General features: G+C 49.8%; 3 protein-coding genes across 3 annotated transcripts; 1 reads left to right on the forward strand and 2 right to left on the reverse strand.

Annotated features, from left to right (window-relative positions):
* Positions 1-287: 287 nt before the first annotated feature.
* PtA15_1A285 (uncharacterized protein) lies at positions 288-3,810 on the reverse strand (the record flags this gene model as incomplete). Its single annotated transcript, XM_053165296.1, has 6 exons — positions 288-857; positions 935-1,117; positions 1,181-1,324; positions 1,425-2,509; positions 2,694-2,996; positions 3,066-3,810. 6 exons carry the CDS (start codon positions 3,808-3,810, stop codon positions 288-290), a joined length of 3,030 nt encoding a protein of 1,009 aa, XP_053016502.1.
* Positions 3,811-3,929: 119 nt separating this feature from the next.
* On the forward strand, positions 3,930-5,363 carry PtA15_1A286 (uncharacterized protein; the record flags this gene model as incomplete). The annotated part of the gene is made up of 3 exons (XM_053165297.1): positions 3,930-4,693; positions 4,781-4,874; positions 4,977-5,363. 3 exons carry the CDS (start codon positions 3,930-3,932, stop codon positions 5,361-5,363), a joined length of 1,245 nt encoding a protein of 414 aa, XP_053016503.1.
* Positions 5,364-5,920: 557 nt separating this feature from the next.
* On the reverse strand, positions 5,921-7,307 carry PtA15_1A287 (uncharacterized protein; the record flags this gene model as incomplete). The annotated part of the gene is made up of 5 exons (XM_053165298.1): positions 5,921-6,268; positions 6,400-6,511; positions 6,601-6,686; positions 6,777-7,076; positions 7,284-7,307. 5 exons carry the CDS (start codon positions 7,305-7,307, stop codon positions 5,921-5,923), a joined length of 870 nt encoding a protein of 289 aa, XP_053016504.1.
* Between the last annotated feature and the right edge of the window lie 10,774 nt (positions 7,308-18,081).

Genomic DNA, 18,081 nt, shown 5'->3' on the forward strand with positions numbered 1-18,081 from the left:
GAGCTTTACTTGTGCTGAACGGAATATGTATCGCTATGAGATTTCCGGAGATATCTTGTTTTGCCAACAGAGATCATCCAACCAAATCCCAACATTTTTTTGTTGTTATCTCCAAACCAAAAAAAAAAAAAAACCGCCACCAAAACCATATGAATCGAATTTTTGATGGGTGTTCAAATTTGAATGACACTCTGAGAGTTTCAAAAAAGGAAATGATTTGATTAAATAGGAATAAAAATTAAAAAAACATGATAAGGATTAAAAAAAATCATAAGATTGAACATTCATCAACATTTTGTCCTTGCATGTAAATCATAAACAGCCTGCCTGATAGCGAAAAAGGTGAGGCCCAAGGAGCCGTCGATGATGAGTTGACCCTTGGCGGATTTCCTGACGGAGACGGAGCCACCGGCGAGTTCATTAGTGGCGATAGTATGCAGATCGGGGCGATTGAGGGCGACGTTGGGCGTGTTAGGGATGAACTTGGTCTTATTGTTGAGTTCGTTGAGACATTTCGAGAGGGGTACGGGGCCACAGACGAGCACGCCTTCGGCGACGAACTCGGCCGGGATGTCGTTCGAGATCAGATAGGCTTTGAGGCCCGCTAGTCGTAAGTCCCCAATGAATATCGCCGAGCCTGAGGCTATCGACGCTAAGGGCTCCAACCTTTGCCCTTCCCTCCCGCCCGAACTGTCTCCCTCTTTCCCTTCTTCTCCGACCGGCTTGATCGCTGACATTCGTCGCATCTTTCGCGGCGGCTGCTCGCGGCTCCCGTTCGTTCTTTCTAACGTCGGGATCGACGACTCGTTCGAGATCTCCAAGTTTCCGCTGATATATGCCACATCAAATCCTTCAACCTAAAAACCAACCCCAGCTTTAATTCGCATCCATCTATCCAAAATAACTGCCTTCTAAACAAACAAAAACAACTTACCTCAGAAAACCGTAAAGAGTTCATGATACTATCTCCCAATCTGACGCTAAAGCTTTTCGTGTCATGGCCAAAGGTGCCTTGCTCGCCCACTTTAGGCGAAAAAACTTGAGTAGTGAATGCGGGTAAACCAGCGACCGAGTTCGCAAAATCGGCATTAGAAGTCGTACTCCCGTTGATCAAAACCTGTTTGTTATGATGATCAATAAACGGGCTTCCTGATCAGATAGAAGATGGCCCAGCACTCACGACCGTCTTGGGATTGATCTGAGGAATGATCGTCTTCAACGCTCGTCCGTCTGCTTTGCCATCCAAATCAATCGTCAAAACGCTACATTTGACTTCGATCGTTTCTGTACTTGCGACAAACTTCGATGGCGGTTCGACCGGTATCTGATTTCCACACAGATCAAAAAAAGAAGAAGAAAAAAAAAAGAAAGTTCAGACTCCAAAGCTAGGTAATGACAAAACACTCTTGGATCAGAGGTCTTACCAAGTTTACTGGGTCTTCTTTTGGCGCCTTCCGGCCACCACTCTCAGCACGTTGGATAGCCTCGTCAACCGCGTCACCTCTTTTCAGCCAGCCGTCGACATCGATGACCTCGCCATACCCATCGACCTTACGCCGACGTTCGACCACGGGGAACATGCGGAAGGTCTGAGTTCTTCCGCCGGAGAACCGGGTCGCCGAGCCTCCCTTGACGTAGATGTCGAAGGCCATCGGCTCCTTCTCGTCCACAAATTCATCCCAGCTCGGACCCCCACCCGTCAGCGTCCTGGCCACCGCAATCGCATCCGACTCCGATTCCGACTCCGAGCCCGACTCATCCGATTCTTCATCCTCCATCAGCTGTCGTGATCGGGCAAGCATTGCTGCCGCCTTGGCCTTCCTCTCCTGCGCTCTTCGCTCTTCCTCTAGAAATTGCTCGAGCTCTTCCCCTTCAAGGATCACTTTCCGACGCAGCTCCACATCGATCTTGGCATCAAGTTGGACGATCTGCGGTAGGTGTGGCTCAGGATTTGACGCGGGATCCTCTCGCTGTTGGTTTGCGGCATCAGCCGCGATAGACGCCAGGTGGTCGAGTAGGTGATCCGACTGACTGTCTAAATCTGTAAGTTGTGTTGAGGAGAGCGATGTTAAGATGATCAAGTTGCCTTCAACACCAGCTAGCCTCATAAACATCGTCCTCGAAAATCCATAGTCCAATGACATTGGGACGGCAAGGATCACTTTGGGTTGACGGATGGGTAGTTCAGCTTCGAGTGACTCGACCGAGTTGAAAAATCGGATGTGTCGAAGCCGAAGTGGCCCTTGGTCGTTTTGATCACGACCACCACGTTTGTGATGGTTTTGATCGAAGGATGAGCGAGCGAGAGCTGGGGACATCCATTCGGTAAGCGAGCGGATAAACGTGACCACATCCTTTCCGGTTTTGGAGACGAGACAGAGGGGGAATGAGTCGAGGCGTGATTGGGACCAATGGCTATCGAGCAGTAACAGGAGCTCGATCAATCTAGCCGAAGGATCTGTCGGGATTAGAACCGTCCGCGAGGCCCGCAAGGTCTGAGTGATCGAATCTGATTGGGTAGAGGTGGGAGAGATAGATTGGTAGAGATGGAGTTTCAGTCAGATTTGGATTTTTTTTTTTTTTAAAAAAAATGGGACTATTTTGGACTAGAACGCAGTGAGGTTGTAAAAATAGAACAACAAGTAAATAAACATGAGATAAGCGAAAATAGGATTAGGTGGAGGACCACTGACCGAGTAGGATGCGATCTCTGTCCTTCTTTCTGATGCCCTTGATCAGACTTCGCTCGGTTCCTACGACCATGACCATGGGCCGACTCATGCCGAGCCCGATTCTCATACTGCCATCGCCGGTGGCTTGGACCAAGGCTGCACTGTCCAGATGAGACTCCCTGACATGATTGAAAATCGGGGCATAGATCAGGGTTGATGACGAGGCCGAGCTGACCGTATGGAGTGGCGAGCGTAGAGACCAGATCGTCCCACCGATCGTGTGGCCGGATTTGTGAGCAGTTAGTGTCAACGGTCGTAATTTGCCTGCCAACAAGAATAAGGGGTATATAAGTCTGGGGTAGGTATCAGCAAATCAAATTGATCTCAACTGACCGCCCAAATGAATCGGTTGGGAATATCGGACAGCGATCACGCTGTCAAAGGCATCCCTGAGTTCCTTAAACGAGGTTTTCCAAATCTGATCGGGGCTGTTTGATTTGGACTGATTGGGCGAGGTAGACTTGGAGGGATTCTGAGGATCGGGGGAGATATTCTGCTGGGTTGGGGGAGGATCAGAGACTTGGGGGGCTTGGTTTTCGGCGGACTGGTTGAGGAGTGGTGCGGGATGATCGACCGCGTTGGACTCCTCCAAGGCGCGCTGTCCGATCCACTCCTCGGCGGCCCAGCGGCCCATCTCCTTGGTGGGCAGGGTTGCATAGATGGGGCATCTGAGGCCGAGTCTGGCGCGGAGGAGGGGGACGAGGCCGAGTGAGCTGAGGAGAGGGTGGGAGAGGAGGAGGAGGTCGAGGGTGGGTGCGAGTTCGGCCAGGGTGTCGAGGTATCGATCGATCTCGCCCAGCGTCGGTCGGTCGGGACATCCGCAATCCAGCAGTATCCGTCCTTCGTCGATCTCGAGGAGGTATGAAAGTATTCCGCTTGAGTCGTGGGCCCCAATCAGCGGGGTGAGCTTGATGGCCATCGCGGTCTTTCTTTTCCGTAGTATTGTGCTGCTGTTTTCCGCCTGGCGCTTGTCCCCTGGCTGAAGGGCTCGGGGTGTCCGGTCATCGGGGACGGGGGAGCACCGATCACTGGCACGGGGGTCTCTTCGGGCTGGCCAAACTGAATATTCATTTTTCATTTTTTTTGGGCAACACATCCAGAAACCAAATATCCACAAACATCACTCTCCCCATCGACAAGCGCTTAACGAGGACGAACGACCAACACAGAGGGAAGGCCGAAGCACCAGATACAGAAATGGGCCAGCCGAAGTCCGCTGCCAGCCGCAAGCCGATCGACTTCCACCATCTGACCGCCAGACTCAAGCTGCCCTTGGCGCCGGCCTTTCTGACGGCCCCGAAGTCCAAGACGAGTCTTCAGCTGAAGGAGGAAGACGCGGATCACCTGGGATCGGCGACGGGCGATTCGGATGAGGACGAGAAGAAGGCGGTCGTAGAGAGCGACAAGCTGGCGAAGGAGTACGGGAACAACGGCGTGCTTGAAGCGCTCAACCAATCGATAGCCTCGCTCTTGATGAACTACATCCCGTCCCTCGGATCCGTCCTGGTCTCTTATATCCAGCCGCCGATGTTCATCGCGACTGACGAGCAGGGCGGAGAGGTTCGCCGGCCGTTGACCAAGACCAGTCGGGTACCCATACTCACCATTCCCGGAAACGCCTGGGGCGTCGTGGATGTCGAGGTGAAGCTTATGGGCTGGCGGCCGACGATCGGCCAGAAACTCGTCGGCCGGCCCACCTTCTCCTCGCCCTCCCACCTCTCACTCGTCATCTATCGCACCTTCAACGCCTCCATCAACGAAAATCATCTCAAAGCAGCCGGCTTCCATTACGACATCAACTTCGAAGTCCCTGCTAACTGGAAATCGATCGGCGATCCTTCTAATTCACAATCTGTCCCCATCGATCTCTCTCATGAACACAAAGATCGCGGATGCTGGCTCGATGCAAACGGCGTCGTGGTCGGTGGCGCTGAGGCGACTGTATCTTTCACAGTCATGAGGTATTTTCTTCTTTTTAAAAAAAAGAAGAAAAAAAAAAGGTTTTTTGCGCATTGGCTTGATCAATGAATCTTTGTATTTCAAACCAGCTTGACGATCGCCAACAATATGATTTCGGTAATTGGCTCATTACTAGATGATCCATTCTCGATCGAAGCACCGATCCGACCGAGCCAGCCGAGGGTAGGCATGACGCGCGGCCCAAGTGGGCCGGCAGCCGCGGCGGCGTCGTCGGCGTCGTCGTCCTCGGACTCCTCGGACTCGTCGGATGACGAGCGCCCGAAGGGACTCTCTTCGCGGAACCAGCTGAAAGTGCCGCCTTCGATCCACTCCAGCGCGACGCCCCGCCCGCTCCTCTCCCATGCACACCCTGCCCAACCCCCACCGCCACTCACCGCAACCAATCTCAAAGCACTCGACTCCCTCCAGCCAGCTATCCCTCCTACCCTAGACCCCCCATCTACCTCCGTCGCCCCCCCTCAGAAACCTAAGAAAACTAAAAGGAAATCGAGCAAACGTACCGCCGATGCCCTCGAAGAGAAACTTATTCTGGCCCCTAATCCTTCCTCCACCCTTCCCAATAATAACTCACACCCTCCTGCCGCTTCTATTCCTCCTATTTCCACGACAACTATTACTCCTTCCCGGAAGAAGAAATTGAAAACCACTTAAAACGCTTCGATTACTTCTGTCTATTTTTGTCTGGGTCAATTGTTCTTTGTCTTTTCCGTAGATATATTGTTATAGAATAGCCGCAAGCTCTCCGCTGAAATTGCTACATGGATATACAGGGAGAGATAGAGAGACACATGCCATGGGGTCTGAAGGACTTCAGTGGAGGGCTCTGTAAGGGATGTCACAGGGTACATGCCCAACCACTAAGCTATCCAGTAAAAACCCTACTCCTGCTCTTGCTCTCCATTGAGATAATTTTGGGCATATGCATTGATGGCCCAGAAAACTGATAGCTAACCACGCCCACCCTTTACACTACAGATGTCATCTCAGTCACAGACTTTCTCCGTTCACTGTCCTGACGGACGATAGGAATAAGAGGCTGATGGAGGCCAGGAGTATGTATCTCGGATTGGAGGGGGTGGGGGGTTCACCAGTGATATCCCCCTATATCCACGGATAATAAACAAGAAAATGATCGACGGGATATGTGGATAACAGAATGAAAAGAAATGTCCAAGAAACTGATCAAGAGAGCACGGGGAGAGAGATAATCATGTGGATATCTCTTCTAATTGAAAGCTTTCCCCTTTGTGTTTATCGACTGCAGGGTCGAGTACGACGGAGTTATCAATGGGGCTGAGAAGGTGGTGGACGATAGGGAGAGCAGAGGACAGTTCATGAAGCTTGGAGTTCTCCTGCTCCTCCCAAGTCGTTGGCTGGTGGTGGTAGTGACGGGCACCGACGCTCACCACGGGCTCGTCGTATTGCTTATGTTGTTGATGGCCACGATCGTGATGATTATCCTCTTCGATCACGCGTGGGATTACTAATAGGTCTTCAGCAACCAAGTCGAACTCGTCGGATAAGGCCATGAACCTCGCATACAGACTGGTCTCCATCTGTCCAATCCATCCAAACAAGAACATCATCAGAATCAGAATCCGGGCTCAGTTTTCTCTCGGCAGACATAGAACTCAATCTCAGTCAACATATAAACATCAGGATATCCAACAATGAGATCTGTTCGTACTTCACATTGCTCGAATAGTTCGCGATGATGGAACCAAGCATGGGCCAAGATCCTGTACAACCTCCTGGCGATCGAGGTGAAATGTTTGACCGATCCAGGGGGGATCTGTAATCTATATATGTACAACAACGGAAGGAAGTGTGAGACCTACTGATAGAGCGACGGGTGAAGGACAACATCCAAAGTGGATCGGCATCTTACCGACTGGGGAAGTAGCGGCCCGAGTTAAGGAGCGCTGTGGCCCCGTCCAAGGTGTGTATGACGTAATCGATCGCACAGCATTCGTTCTCGAAATTTGGACGGAGGAAAAAATGGGCACAGTAAGTCAAGTGAATGTATGTATTAAAGGAAGGGATGGCATGTTTCAATTCAAGTACCTCGTTGGCGGCCGTATGAGCCGCACAGAGATAGAGCCATTCGCCAGCCTTCATTTCTGGACAAGTATCGCGGTTGCATTCGGCCTGGAGGGCGGAGACGAGGGGATGGCTCAAGTCGAGAGCGAGTCTGCGGAGCTGCTCGTAGATCCAGACTTCGGGCGGGACGAGAGGGCTGGGGAGGCTGATGATCCTGTGGACCGCATGGGGGTCGGCCCGGACGAGATGGGCGATGTACTCCTGGAACTGGAAGGGCGACTCGGGACTGGCTAGACGCGATCGCGTGATCGCGTGCTCTTCCGCCTGCAAGCCATAGCTGATCGGATAGGTATCCTCGAATCGACTCCCCTTCCTGAGTCTGGTCGGCCTGGGGTAGGGTGCTGGGGGCTCGTCGTCGCCTGCCGTGTCGGCTGGCTCGCTGCTCGCTGGTCCCTCTGAGTGCGACGATGGCGGCGAGCTTGAGCTGGCCGATGGCGGTGGTGATGTTGATGCTGAGGTGCTGAGGAAGACTGCCTCGAGCTGGTTGGTGGTCATCTCGATGGCTGCTCGCTGGCCGGCTGCTGGTGGGCTTCCTACTTAAATTCCCCCGGGGGTCAGCTACAATTCTCCTGCGCATTAAAGCATCAATCCATCGAACTTGATTCCAAATTGCAGGGTTTTCCAATAAAGCACCATCCAGCTGGGGCCTCACTCCGAACCGCAAAGACAGACTCCACTTCGCAAGCGTTCAGCTCTGAAAACTGTCCCCCATTCCACTCTATACAATTCGCGTCTGAATGGGGAAGTACTGTTGTGTTGTGACTATTGTGGTAAGCTCACTATCATCGAACTCTGACTTCCAAGAACTTAGTGAAGGTACTGGAGACCCGCTGCCGTCCTTCGCCTAAAAAAACTCGAGCAGATAAGCTTGCCGGAGGCTCTCCACATCTTGATGTGATTGCAGGGGCGAAACCTCTCATTGCAGGGGCGAAACCTCTCTTACTGTAAAACTTGGTGGGACTGGGATGACGCGCGTCAAATCAACACTCACCAATAGGGTCCATACCACACGCAAAATGTATATGTCTTTCAGCTTAATGAATTTGATGTTTTAACCAGCCCTCCATGTGCCGGATCCCTCCAACAAATTAACTTGACTCATGACATCGGAGCCGAGTGCTCCGGCGAGTTTAAGCAGCAGAATTCCAAGCCGCGACGCGCAGATCGGAACCCGCATCGAACCTAGTAGGTTCTGTGGACAAAGGAGCCTCTGGCGGATCCAGGATCCCGAAAGAGAGGTACAAGGAATAGAATTACAGCCTTCAGTCCTTTAACCTTGCAAGGTTCAATGGGTCACTTTTGGTGTCGCAAAAACATTTTATGAAGAATTAGAAAGTAGATCAAGCTACAATAACGCAATTCTAAAAACAAGGATGATGATGGTGAGCCTGAGGGCCCTATTGAAAAACAATTGAATCCTGAGGACACGCCACCCGATCAAGATCTTGTTGCATACTCCCAACTATTCACCAGGTAAGAAAAGGTCCACTCTAGGTTCCATAGGGTCAGTCGCTGACATCTGCCATTTGAGAATCCTCATTGCTAACTTGCTTGGAATTTGAGCGTGCAGATTGTCACCACAGTGTGTTCCATGGTTTCCTTCGCCTCAATCGCCGAGCTAATGGCCTACAACTTGTGAATGCTGTGCGACTCTTGTCGTGTGGGGTTTCGGAACGTGTCCACGAATACCTGAACTTGATAGGCTTAAGCTCATCGCGCTGGACGGCTTTGACGGCTTTGGACTCGTTGGCAAAGGAAGCTAAAGCAAAATTGAGATTGGGCATGGCTCTCAAGCCTGGTACTCCAGTTGCCCCGACCATCTGCATCGATAACATTGACATGGTCGAAAAAGTCCATGCCTTGTCAGTTGGAGACCGGACTCATACGTTCCGGGGCACATGGGGTTCTCCCTAACCCTGAGCTCCTCCGATCTCTCAATCCAGACGAATTGCTTTGCCTGAGTTCTACCAAGCCATGGAGCTGGCCGACTCCGCTGATCGTGGTGCTCAAGGTACAGCATACATACCTTACAGATTCTGTTCCGGAATCTGCAACACTTACATAATGTGTATGTGTTATGTTTCGAGGCACGATAAGATAAGCCGGCATGGAATCCGTCAGAAGATGTTCCGCCCGTAAAGAATGCCTGGATGCAACAATCCCGATTTTCAGACGGGATAGAAGGGGGTGGGGAGCATATATCTTCACCTGATGCACACCAAAATTTGTGCCAATAGTAACAGCTTTCTCCGTATGACATTGAGGGGGGAAGACACCAGAAAGGGGAGCGGGAAAAAACTTCCACCAAAACATGAAAGCTCTCAAGCCAAATTTTTGCGTTTACCTGCAAGTCCCTCCCTCGGACTCCGGAGGTGCTTCGTGCGTGGGCGCTTCGCGCCAGCCCAGGCTGTACCAGGGCCCTCCGAAGCGAGGGACTTGCGATCGGAGTGGGTATTGATCAGGTCCAATCCGCTGGTCGGCCGGATATTTCTGTCACATTCCAATCCCCTTCGAAGTTTTCGCCGCAATCCCGGAGAAACTTCGGAAAATCTTTGGAAGATGTCCGAAGGACCGCGACTTCGGAGGTCCCCTGAATGAAAACCCCCACTTCGAAGGAGAAAAGCTTACATAAAAGTGCTTCCGCCGTGTTCGGTTGCCGGCCCGGATTAACGCTGATCCGGGGCAGATCTGTTATTTTGAGTTGCACCCGCACCGACGCGGATGCTCTTATATGGGGAGGAGCCTAAGCCCACCTCCATAGACTCGGTGGCTGGTGGGTGCCTAATTGGGGTTTTGTGGGGGACAAACGTTGGAAATCGTGCTCTTTTTATAGGCATCAAGAAAAGCTCAACTGGTCATGGAATGGCCTATTCTCCTTCCGGCATCTTGCAACGTCTTCCCGCCTCACCATTGTCACTGCTCGCCTTGGGAATCTTCCAAACTGGTCGGGAAATTCTGGAACGTTGGAAAGACCTAATGGGGTCGAATGTATTGAGCAATTCAAATACATGCAAGATTTTTTCAGAGACCATCCCGACGAATAAGGTCAGTGGCCTTTGCCCTCTTCCCATACAAAATTCCTGTTGTGAATTCTCCACCGATTTTATTCGGCTCATACTTCCTGCAGGCACAATCAGCTCAACTTACAAGTGGATATGACAGCATTATTGAATGTCTTCTTGCTTACTATATTATTGATATTTCGAGATGAAAATCTTGTGACGGGTAGGCCAGCTCTTAAACGCACAGGTGAATTGGTCGAAACAAGTGAAGAAATACCACAGCATCTGAGAGATCACAGAACCGAAGTGCACAACTGGTTCCCAAGCACAGTAGAAACTGTTGTAGGAGGGTAAGCTCCAGACGAGTTCTGTGGTTGATAATAAATTTTTATATCGTTGATAAAAACTTCTTGTTTGCTTGGACGGAAACATACTGTTCCAATCAGGAGAGGTACCTTTATTGACAGAACACCGGAGATGCTTGTAAGTCAAGATGAAATTAAAGTTTGATGCTTAATATAGACTGTCCCGAGTCAAGGAGGACAACCCGCTGCTTGAGCTGTAGAATCATATCGTTAAATTGCTACAGCAGGCATGACGGTTTTTTTGCTGCACAAGAATCTAATAATTTGATTTCTTTTTTCCTTTTGTTTCATTCTTTTTTGCGAGAACAGAAGACAATGAAGGAGTTCAGAGATAAATGTCCAGATCAGTGTCAATCTATGACTAAAAGGCTCAAATGGGAAAATGTGGAAAACACGGCGCAACCTCCATTTCTGACTTCAGCCTTCTACGGTGACCACAGTAAGGCAGTTATAATTGAAAATGGTTTGCATATCTCCTTGATCGATATACTATAGCACACCCAAAATTTACCTCAATTCTTACTTGCGCAGATTACCCTTGGGACCTTCCAGCGGAGGTTGAGCACTGGGTTCTTTGGATGTCGATTCCCCATATATCAGCAGAGGCTTTCAACCCACTCAAAGGGGAGATACCCCCGAATCCCAACTTGACAGATCCCACAAGGGTTGAAGCCCTCTTGGAATACCTGTCTTATGTTCCAGTTTATGGTTATTCTGGGCTTCCAGAGGAGGCATTCACACACATCCGCCTTTCTGGCTTTGAACATCCAACCGATAAGGATGTATGGACATCAAGTAAAAGACTAACGGTAAACCAAAAGGAGGCTGTGCAAGCAATTAAGTGGGCTGGAAGGCACATAACCAAATTTGTCATGAAGAGGTTTCCAGAAGATGAATATGAAGTTGTGTGGAACCACAGTCCATTGCGCTGGAGGTGAGTATCTTTTGTCCTTTTTTTTGTTTGATTCTACGCCTCTGAGTCCGACTGACATGAAAATAATCCAAACCATTCACATTTCAATCTTCAGGAGCATGGCGACACCAGAACATGTCCAGTGAGTCATCAGAATAAACCCTCAGCATACCAGCATCCAAACTAATCTTCATCAACATTCTCCAGTATCTTGGCAATCAAGAAAAAATCACCAAGTTCTTTCTTCCATTCTAATAAAATTAATGAAGGTGAAGATTACATATCTTCCAAACCAAACCTTCTAAATAGAATAAAGATTGATTACCAACTACTTATAGAACCCCAAGACAAAATTAGATTCATCCAAAAATGAAACACTTGGTGACTTAAAATTCCTCCTTCTTGTCATTCTTCCAATTTTATTTGTAGTTAGATTATTCCTCTATGTTGAGTTATTCACTCAGTTGTTTTCCTTTTTCATTTTATGCCTTTCACATGTCTCTCTATTTCACCTACATATCACAGGATGCTTGCAGTGTACCTGGGAATCTTCTGGGATATTGCCAACATTTTCTACATAAATCCCCTGTGAAAGAAGCGGCAGGGAAGCTGGTGGATGTATAAGATGCCAGGGGCAAATGGGCACTGGACAAAACGGTCCCGTCGCGTCAGCTATCGGCGCTGCTGATCCCGTCTCCAATCTTGGTCTATGATTGCATGAAGATAACAAGGAAAAAGATACTAACCTGGATGAAACAGTCCCGTCGCGTGAGCTATTGGCGCTGCTGATACCGTCTCCAATCTCGGTGAGGAAAAGAGATTGGAGGCGGGCGCGGGAACATCCAGGCTACATAGTGGCTACCCAAACTAACCGGGTGAATCCCCCGGAGTATCACCCGTTAGGCTTTAGACTAAGTACATGAATTTAGTTTTTGCACTCTTGTCTCCCGGCCATACTCCAACACCCCCCCCCCCCAAGACTGCAAAAACTACCCCGATATTCCCAGCTGATTTAACGCGCCAATCATTTTTGTCGGACCCAATCTTTTTGTCAGAACATTGGCCCGTTGGTTGAGAGTACTGGTCCACGTGACTTTGATGTTGTTTTCCCTAATTAGATCATTTACAAAATAAAAAGCGCGTCACAGGTACTTGGTTTTATTTTTCAAGGTGTTGTCCGTCGCAATCAAAATGGCTGCTTCATTGTCGCAGTGCATTGTGTTGGAATTCTGACATCCGCGGACGCGCGCATTCTCTCATCTACGCATGCGCGCACCAAGTAGCCCAGTGTCCGTATCTCTACTCAAACTTGCCTCCGACTTCCTCCCGTTCCCCGTCATCTCCTTTCCTAAAACAACCAACTCCACCGACCGATTCTTCTCAAAACATCAACCATGCACGTCTCAACTCATTGTCTCAACTCATGTCTCAAGTCAGAACCACAACTCAGCCGCTCGGTCCTCAAGCTTAAAAGCAGCCTCTGATTGCCTTGTTCTCGGTTCCTCAGCAGACTCCTCGACCTCGAACAGCTCTCCTGCTCAGCTTTGCTCCCCCAACAAACAACCTTCCACCATTCCCTTCTTCACACTCCCCATACGACTTCGTGTCTTCCCATCCTTGCTCCTCTATCTTCTATCGCTCATATCAATCATTGTTCGATCTCATCGCTTCCAACCAGAACTCAATTCGTCCTTTAGCTCAACAGCTCTCATTCTGGTAGCGCCTACGCGATCTCTTGAATTCATTAATTGGTTATTTCCAATTTGGTGAGAAACAACAAATCCTCAAGAATTCATCAACAATCCAACCTAACCTCTCCTTGTTTATTCTCCACAGTGTCTACTATTACTCCCTGTTTGATCTGATCTATCTTAGTCTGTCCGTGCTTGTTCCTTCAAAAACTCACTATCATCGTGGTATGCTCAGTTTTCATCCTTATTGTCATTCAACCAATCTTGCTCTTGTTTTTACAAATTCTAACATCTATTGTTTTTAGTCTTGGTTCTAGTTTCAATTATAAAACCTGTTTTCTCTCACATTGAGAGTTGAGGTTTGTTGTCCATTTCTTCAAAGATGTTGAGCAGGTGCGCCAGTTGCTGGGCGCCTTCCGAGAGAGCCAGGTATTCCGCTGAACAAGTAGACATAGCCACCACTGTCTGCCTTTTTGAGCCCCATGCGATGCTGTTTCCGTCATGGTTGAGCAGATATCCGGTCGTCGACCGTTTGTGTCCCCCCCCCCAGTTCACATTGGTCCACAACGCCAATCCCACTGACCCCACCTTGAATGCTAGTCCTGCTGTCGTCATCCTCCCCAAAAAGCCAATCAGCCAGTCCAACGCGTTCCAGTGAGTCTCCAACGGGGCCGAGCAGAATCGCGCCAGTAGGTTCACTGCATACACCAGATCAGGTCTTGTCTCGCACGCCAGATACATTAAAGAGCCAATTGTTGACCTAAATGCAGTTTGCTCAATCGGATCACCGTCATAGGTTTCAAAATCAACCTCCGGTAATGGACAGTTGTGAGCATAAACTGGCCGTTGATAAGTGTCCACAATTTGTTTTGCCATGATTGATTGATTCAGTTTGAGCTGTGGGCCGTCCCAAATAAAATCTATGCCAACCAGACGTTGAACATTATTGGAACATTTCATCTCTAGTTGTGCTTCCATTCCACGCCAAAGATCATTTAAGAGTGATTTGTCCAATGACAATGCAAAGCCGTCATCTACGTGCAGCCAAATGATGATAAAATTTACACTACGACAAAACAAATAGAGAGATGGCTCTATTTCACTGGCCTCGAAGCCAAGCGCTTGAACTGTCTTCTGGAAGAGTTTCCACCAGCAACGGGCAGCTTTTTTTGTTCCATAGAGAGCTTTCTTCAATCACATGACCTTCCCTTTGAGTGAAGGGTTGATTTCCACTGGCGGTTGAATATAGACCTCCTCTTCAATTGGGCTGTAGAGATAGGCCAAACTTACATCAAAAGTTGCGGTCGAGAATTTGTGAGAGATTGCAATGGAGATGAGCAGTCAGAGCGTATTCAAGGATGCTGTGGGAGCATATGTTTCATTATAGTCCAATCCAAGTTGTTGGTTGAAACCCTTGGCAACATACCTCACGCAATAATTATCAATCAATCCATCCGGTGTAAGACTCAAAAGTGGTAATGAAACCCTTTTGCTGAATGGTGAAGGGTATGATGGAGTTGCAAGCTCTGCCCTTCTGTTATCAGTCAACAAGACCCACCAAGCTATGCTTGGCAAGTTTTATTCAAGTGATAGGGTAGGTTGGCTCAAGATGAGTTGTTTGATTGACAAGGTATAGAGCTGATGATTTATATAAGGGTTGGTTATAATTGGTAAGGGTGAATATTGGGGGTGACTGTGATTGGTGAGTGATGAACTGAGGAGCTGACAACTGGGGAGGAGAGAGCTCCTTATATAGACAGAAGTGGAGCCCCACAGGGCTTGTGGGTTAGGGTTTCAGCTGATCTGGACAACAGTGTGAGGGATTTTAGCTGGTGGGAGTAGATACAAATGATGTCATAATGTGTCAGGGGTACATAAATGATGTCATAAGCATGCAGTAGGGCTGCATGAAGGCTGCGTAAAGTGATAGTCGGCTGCATTAGTTGACAGGTGGATGCAGGGGGTGCATAAATGACGCCTGAACTGCAGGATCAGTGCGGGATGACATCATAATATGGAAATAGAAGAGTACTTGATACTATGTGATGACTATAGTCTGATTAGGAGATGTATGCTTGTATCCTGTGATGTGTATAAGCATAATACTGTGATCTTTGACTTGAGACTTGCGACAGGCTGGTGACTGGGTATGCTGAACGTGTGATGGGTGTCCATTGTCCAAGGGCGTGTAGGTTCCATTCCAGAGGGGCTCCAGTGACGCTTCCAGTGGTGTCTAGGGGTAAAATTGGCCCTAGAATCCATTTCTGGGGTCCATTTGATGGTATCTTGAGGCCTAGTATGAGTAATTATGTGGCATAGAAAAAACTTTCTATTTTTCCACTTTTCCGTCTACCACATCCTCCCCCAACTTATTGTCTGTCCCCAGACAATTTTGACGTGAAAAGTGCTATTTCTCCAACTGTTGGCCCTGTGACGTGGGAACTTTACATGAGGATTAGCTGAATCCTTGGAGGCTGGGTTATTTTTACTTCTCTTGGGCAATGCGGCATGAGAGGGTCCGCAGGGTGAAAATTGGCCAAAATTTTGATTTTTGTCAATTTTGGGATTTTTCTTGACGAGAACTTTTTGTCAGTTCTGGGAGTCAAAGTGCTGCGCGCAGTCCGCAGTCCGCAGTCCGCAGTCCGCAGGTGCGCAGTTGAGCAGTGGTGCTGCTTGTGCTATGGTGGCGGCCGCAGCTGTTGCTCCAGCGCCTTAGGGTGCGCGCTGTCGAAGCCGCGGGCCTTGGGTGCCGAGTAGTGATCGGGGACTCGCACCTGCTTTTGATGGTTGACTGATCGGGCTTCGGGCCCGGGTACTTAGTGTTGGTTGTACCCGCCCAGCAGCTATTCCTGATCCCGCGGGGTCGTCCGATGCGCCGCAGTTGTCTTGTCGGATTACGCGTAATCCGACAAGAGGACTGCGGTGCTGCGAATTTCCAGCCCCGAGTTCGGGTCTCAAGTATCTATACCCCTACCTCGCCACGGGGTATATGTATGTAAATATATGTATATCGACCTTACCCCATCGGGGGGGGGGGGTATTGATATGTCTGCACCTCGACCCCTGCCAGCGACTTCGCCGATCTTCCGGACCCTTCTGATACGTCATCGCAGCCGCCGATAGTCAAACCCCAGGTATCCTCAAGGTCTCGACCCAGTCACCCCCACACAGCCAGCCTAAACCCTGCTGTTGAGCAGGGTCCCTTTTCCAGGTGAGTTTCTTTCGTCCTCTCTTGATAGTCAAGCCGTTATGGTGTTGGTCAAGGTAATTATGTAACTTTCAGATTGATTGCCGCTACTACTCGCACCACCATTGATTTTGACAGGTCTACGCGGCTTTTGGTTGGAGATCTGTTTGCCGACCCGGTATGTACTTCCCAGTTCGTAAAAGTATGTGGTCGTCGGCAGCAACATGGAAATTACTGAGATGCCACTTATCGCCGGTTGTTTAGGTGGCCGGCCAGCTGATGATGCTCAGCCGTGGGTCCGTACACCTAAAGTCCCGGCAAGAGAGATGGCCCCGCACTCCGTTCTACTCGACTTTATCTGGGATCGGTAATCGGTCGAGTCGAACGATACCTCCTCTAGTCGCGGCCGGGTCATGGCTTCCGTTCAGAGCCCGCGCATGGGGCAAAAGTACTATGGTCCTTCTTTCAAGTGCCAGAGGCCCCTCACAGGATTCGAGGTGAGTATAAAAGGCGAGCCCCTCTCCCCCTTCTCTGTTCATCATCCACCTCGTCTACTTCTACTATAGACCAGCTTTTATTAACTGATTACCATTATGTCCCATCGTCCATACTATAGACCCTACTTTCCCCCTACCCCTTATCCTTTAAGAAATCGCGGGGCCTCCGCTGGCGCTTCAGAGCGTGTAAGTAGGGGTTTATATCGTAGCGCAGCTCTTTCTACTCTTCCGTTAACTTGTGTTGCTTGTATTAGCCGGGGTCTTCCGTTCATAACCCCATCCTGATTTTGGATGGGCCACTTTATCACGCTGAGACCATCACACCAACCTGGATCCAGTGGACCCAGGCTCGCCTGGACGCGTTTAACAGGCCCAACGGCACTAGAAACCGGGCCGCTCGGGAACCCGGAGCCCGCCCATTTGTGGTTGATCCGGCCGCGGCGGCTAGAGTAGCTTCGGTAAGTATCCGACCGGATCTTTCATCCTCCCCAGGCCGCTGATCCGGTCCAGTTACAGTTTACGGAACCGGTTCGCCCGAATTCAGCAGTGAGGACTCCGTCTCCTCCTCGAATTCCCCCAGGCTTGCATTCCCGATCCAAGGACCCCTTTGTAAGTTCTGATCCGCTCTGACTTTTCTCGCCTCAGGGATCTGATCGATTCTCCTGCCCTCAGCTTGTTTCGCCAACTCGTCCGGGATTGGCTTTTAGGACCCCGTCTCCGTCTCGGGTTCCCCCGGGATTTGTGGGGTTGCACCCTCGCTTTCAGACCGCCCCGACTCCTGAAGCCGCCGGCAATCCACTGACTTCACCAGTATTTCGGCACCAGACCCCCAACCCGGGTCCTTTGCCTGGGTCGCCTGTTTTCCCACCGGCGACCGACTCGGATCGTGACGTAAGTACTCTCTTTTTGTCCTCTTGTGTTTAACGAACCCAAGACTGATTCATTCTTGGTAGTTTTTGTCCTCTAACCGGGTCTTCTTAGATGAGAGCTGGGTTCTCCCTCCGGCTCCATGCCCCAGTAACCTCACGTCACCGACCTCGGACTGTGAGATGTTGGGTACCGAGGCCCTTACCGGCACTTATAGAGTTCCTGAGACCTCTTGTGTTTCCTTGGGTTAAGGTATTGACTTGTTTCAGGTTCCTGCCGGCGTTGTCCAGTCTCGCACCTGGAACCCAATCCCTGAGGCCTCCCGGGCTACTACCCCCGACCTTCACGCGGACGAGGTTACTGACTCTGATGGGGACGTCAGCATGACCAATTCTCATCGATTTCCATCGCCTGACGTCCCTGGTGAGTATTGTCTTGCCGACTATCCCTTTTTAAAAGAGTCACAAATCGCTCTTCTCCTTGATCAAGATGCTCCGGAGGACCCGGACGCTGATCCAATCGATTCAGCGGCCTACCATCGTCTCTACCAAACCTTTGCCTCTCTCTTTGTGAGGTTCTGCCGCCGCTGTCGACCTTCCAGCAACAACGAGCGGATCCAACGCCTCTTCCTTTTCAGAGCCATGGCGGATGAATATCAATCCGCAATTCAACCGGACATTCAAGATGACTGATCCTGTAAGTTGATCTTTTCTTTCTCCTTACGGTCTAGTTCGTGATCCTAACGTG

Source organism: Puccinia triticina, chromosome 1A, assembly GCF_026914185.1.
Source record: "Puccinia triticina chromosome 1A, complete sequence".
Lineage (NCBI taxonomy): Eukaryota > Fungi > Basidiomycota > Pucciniomycetes > Pucciniales > Pucciniaceae > Puccinia > Puccinia triticina.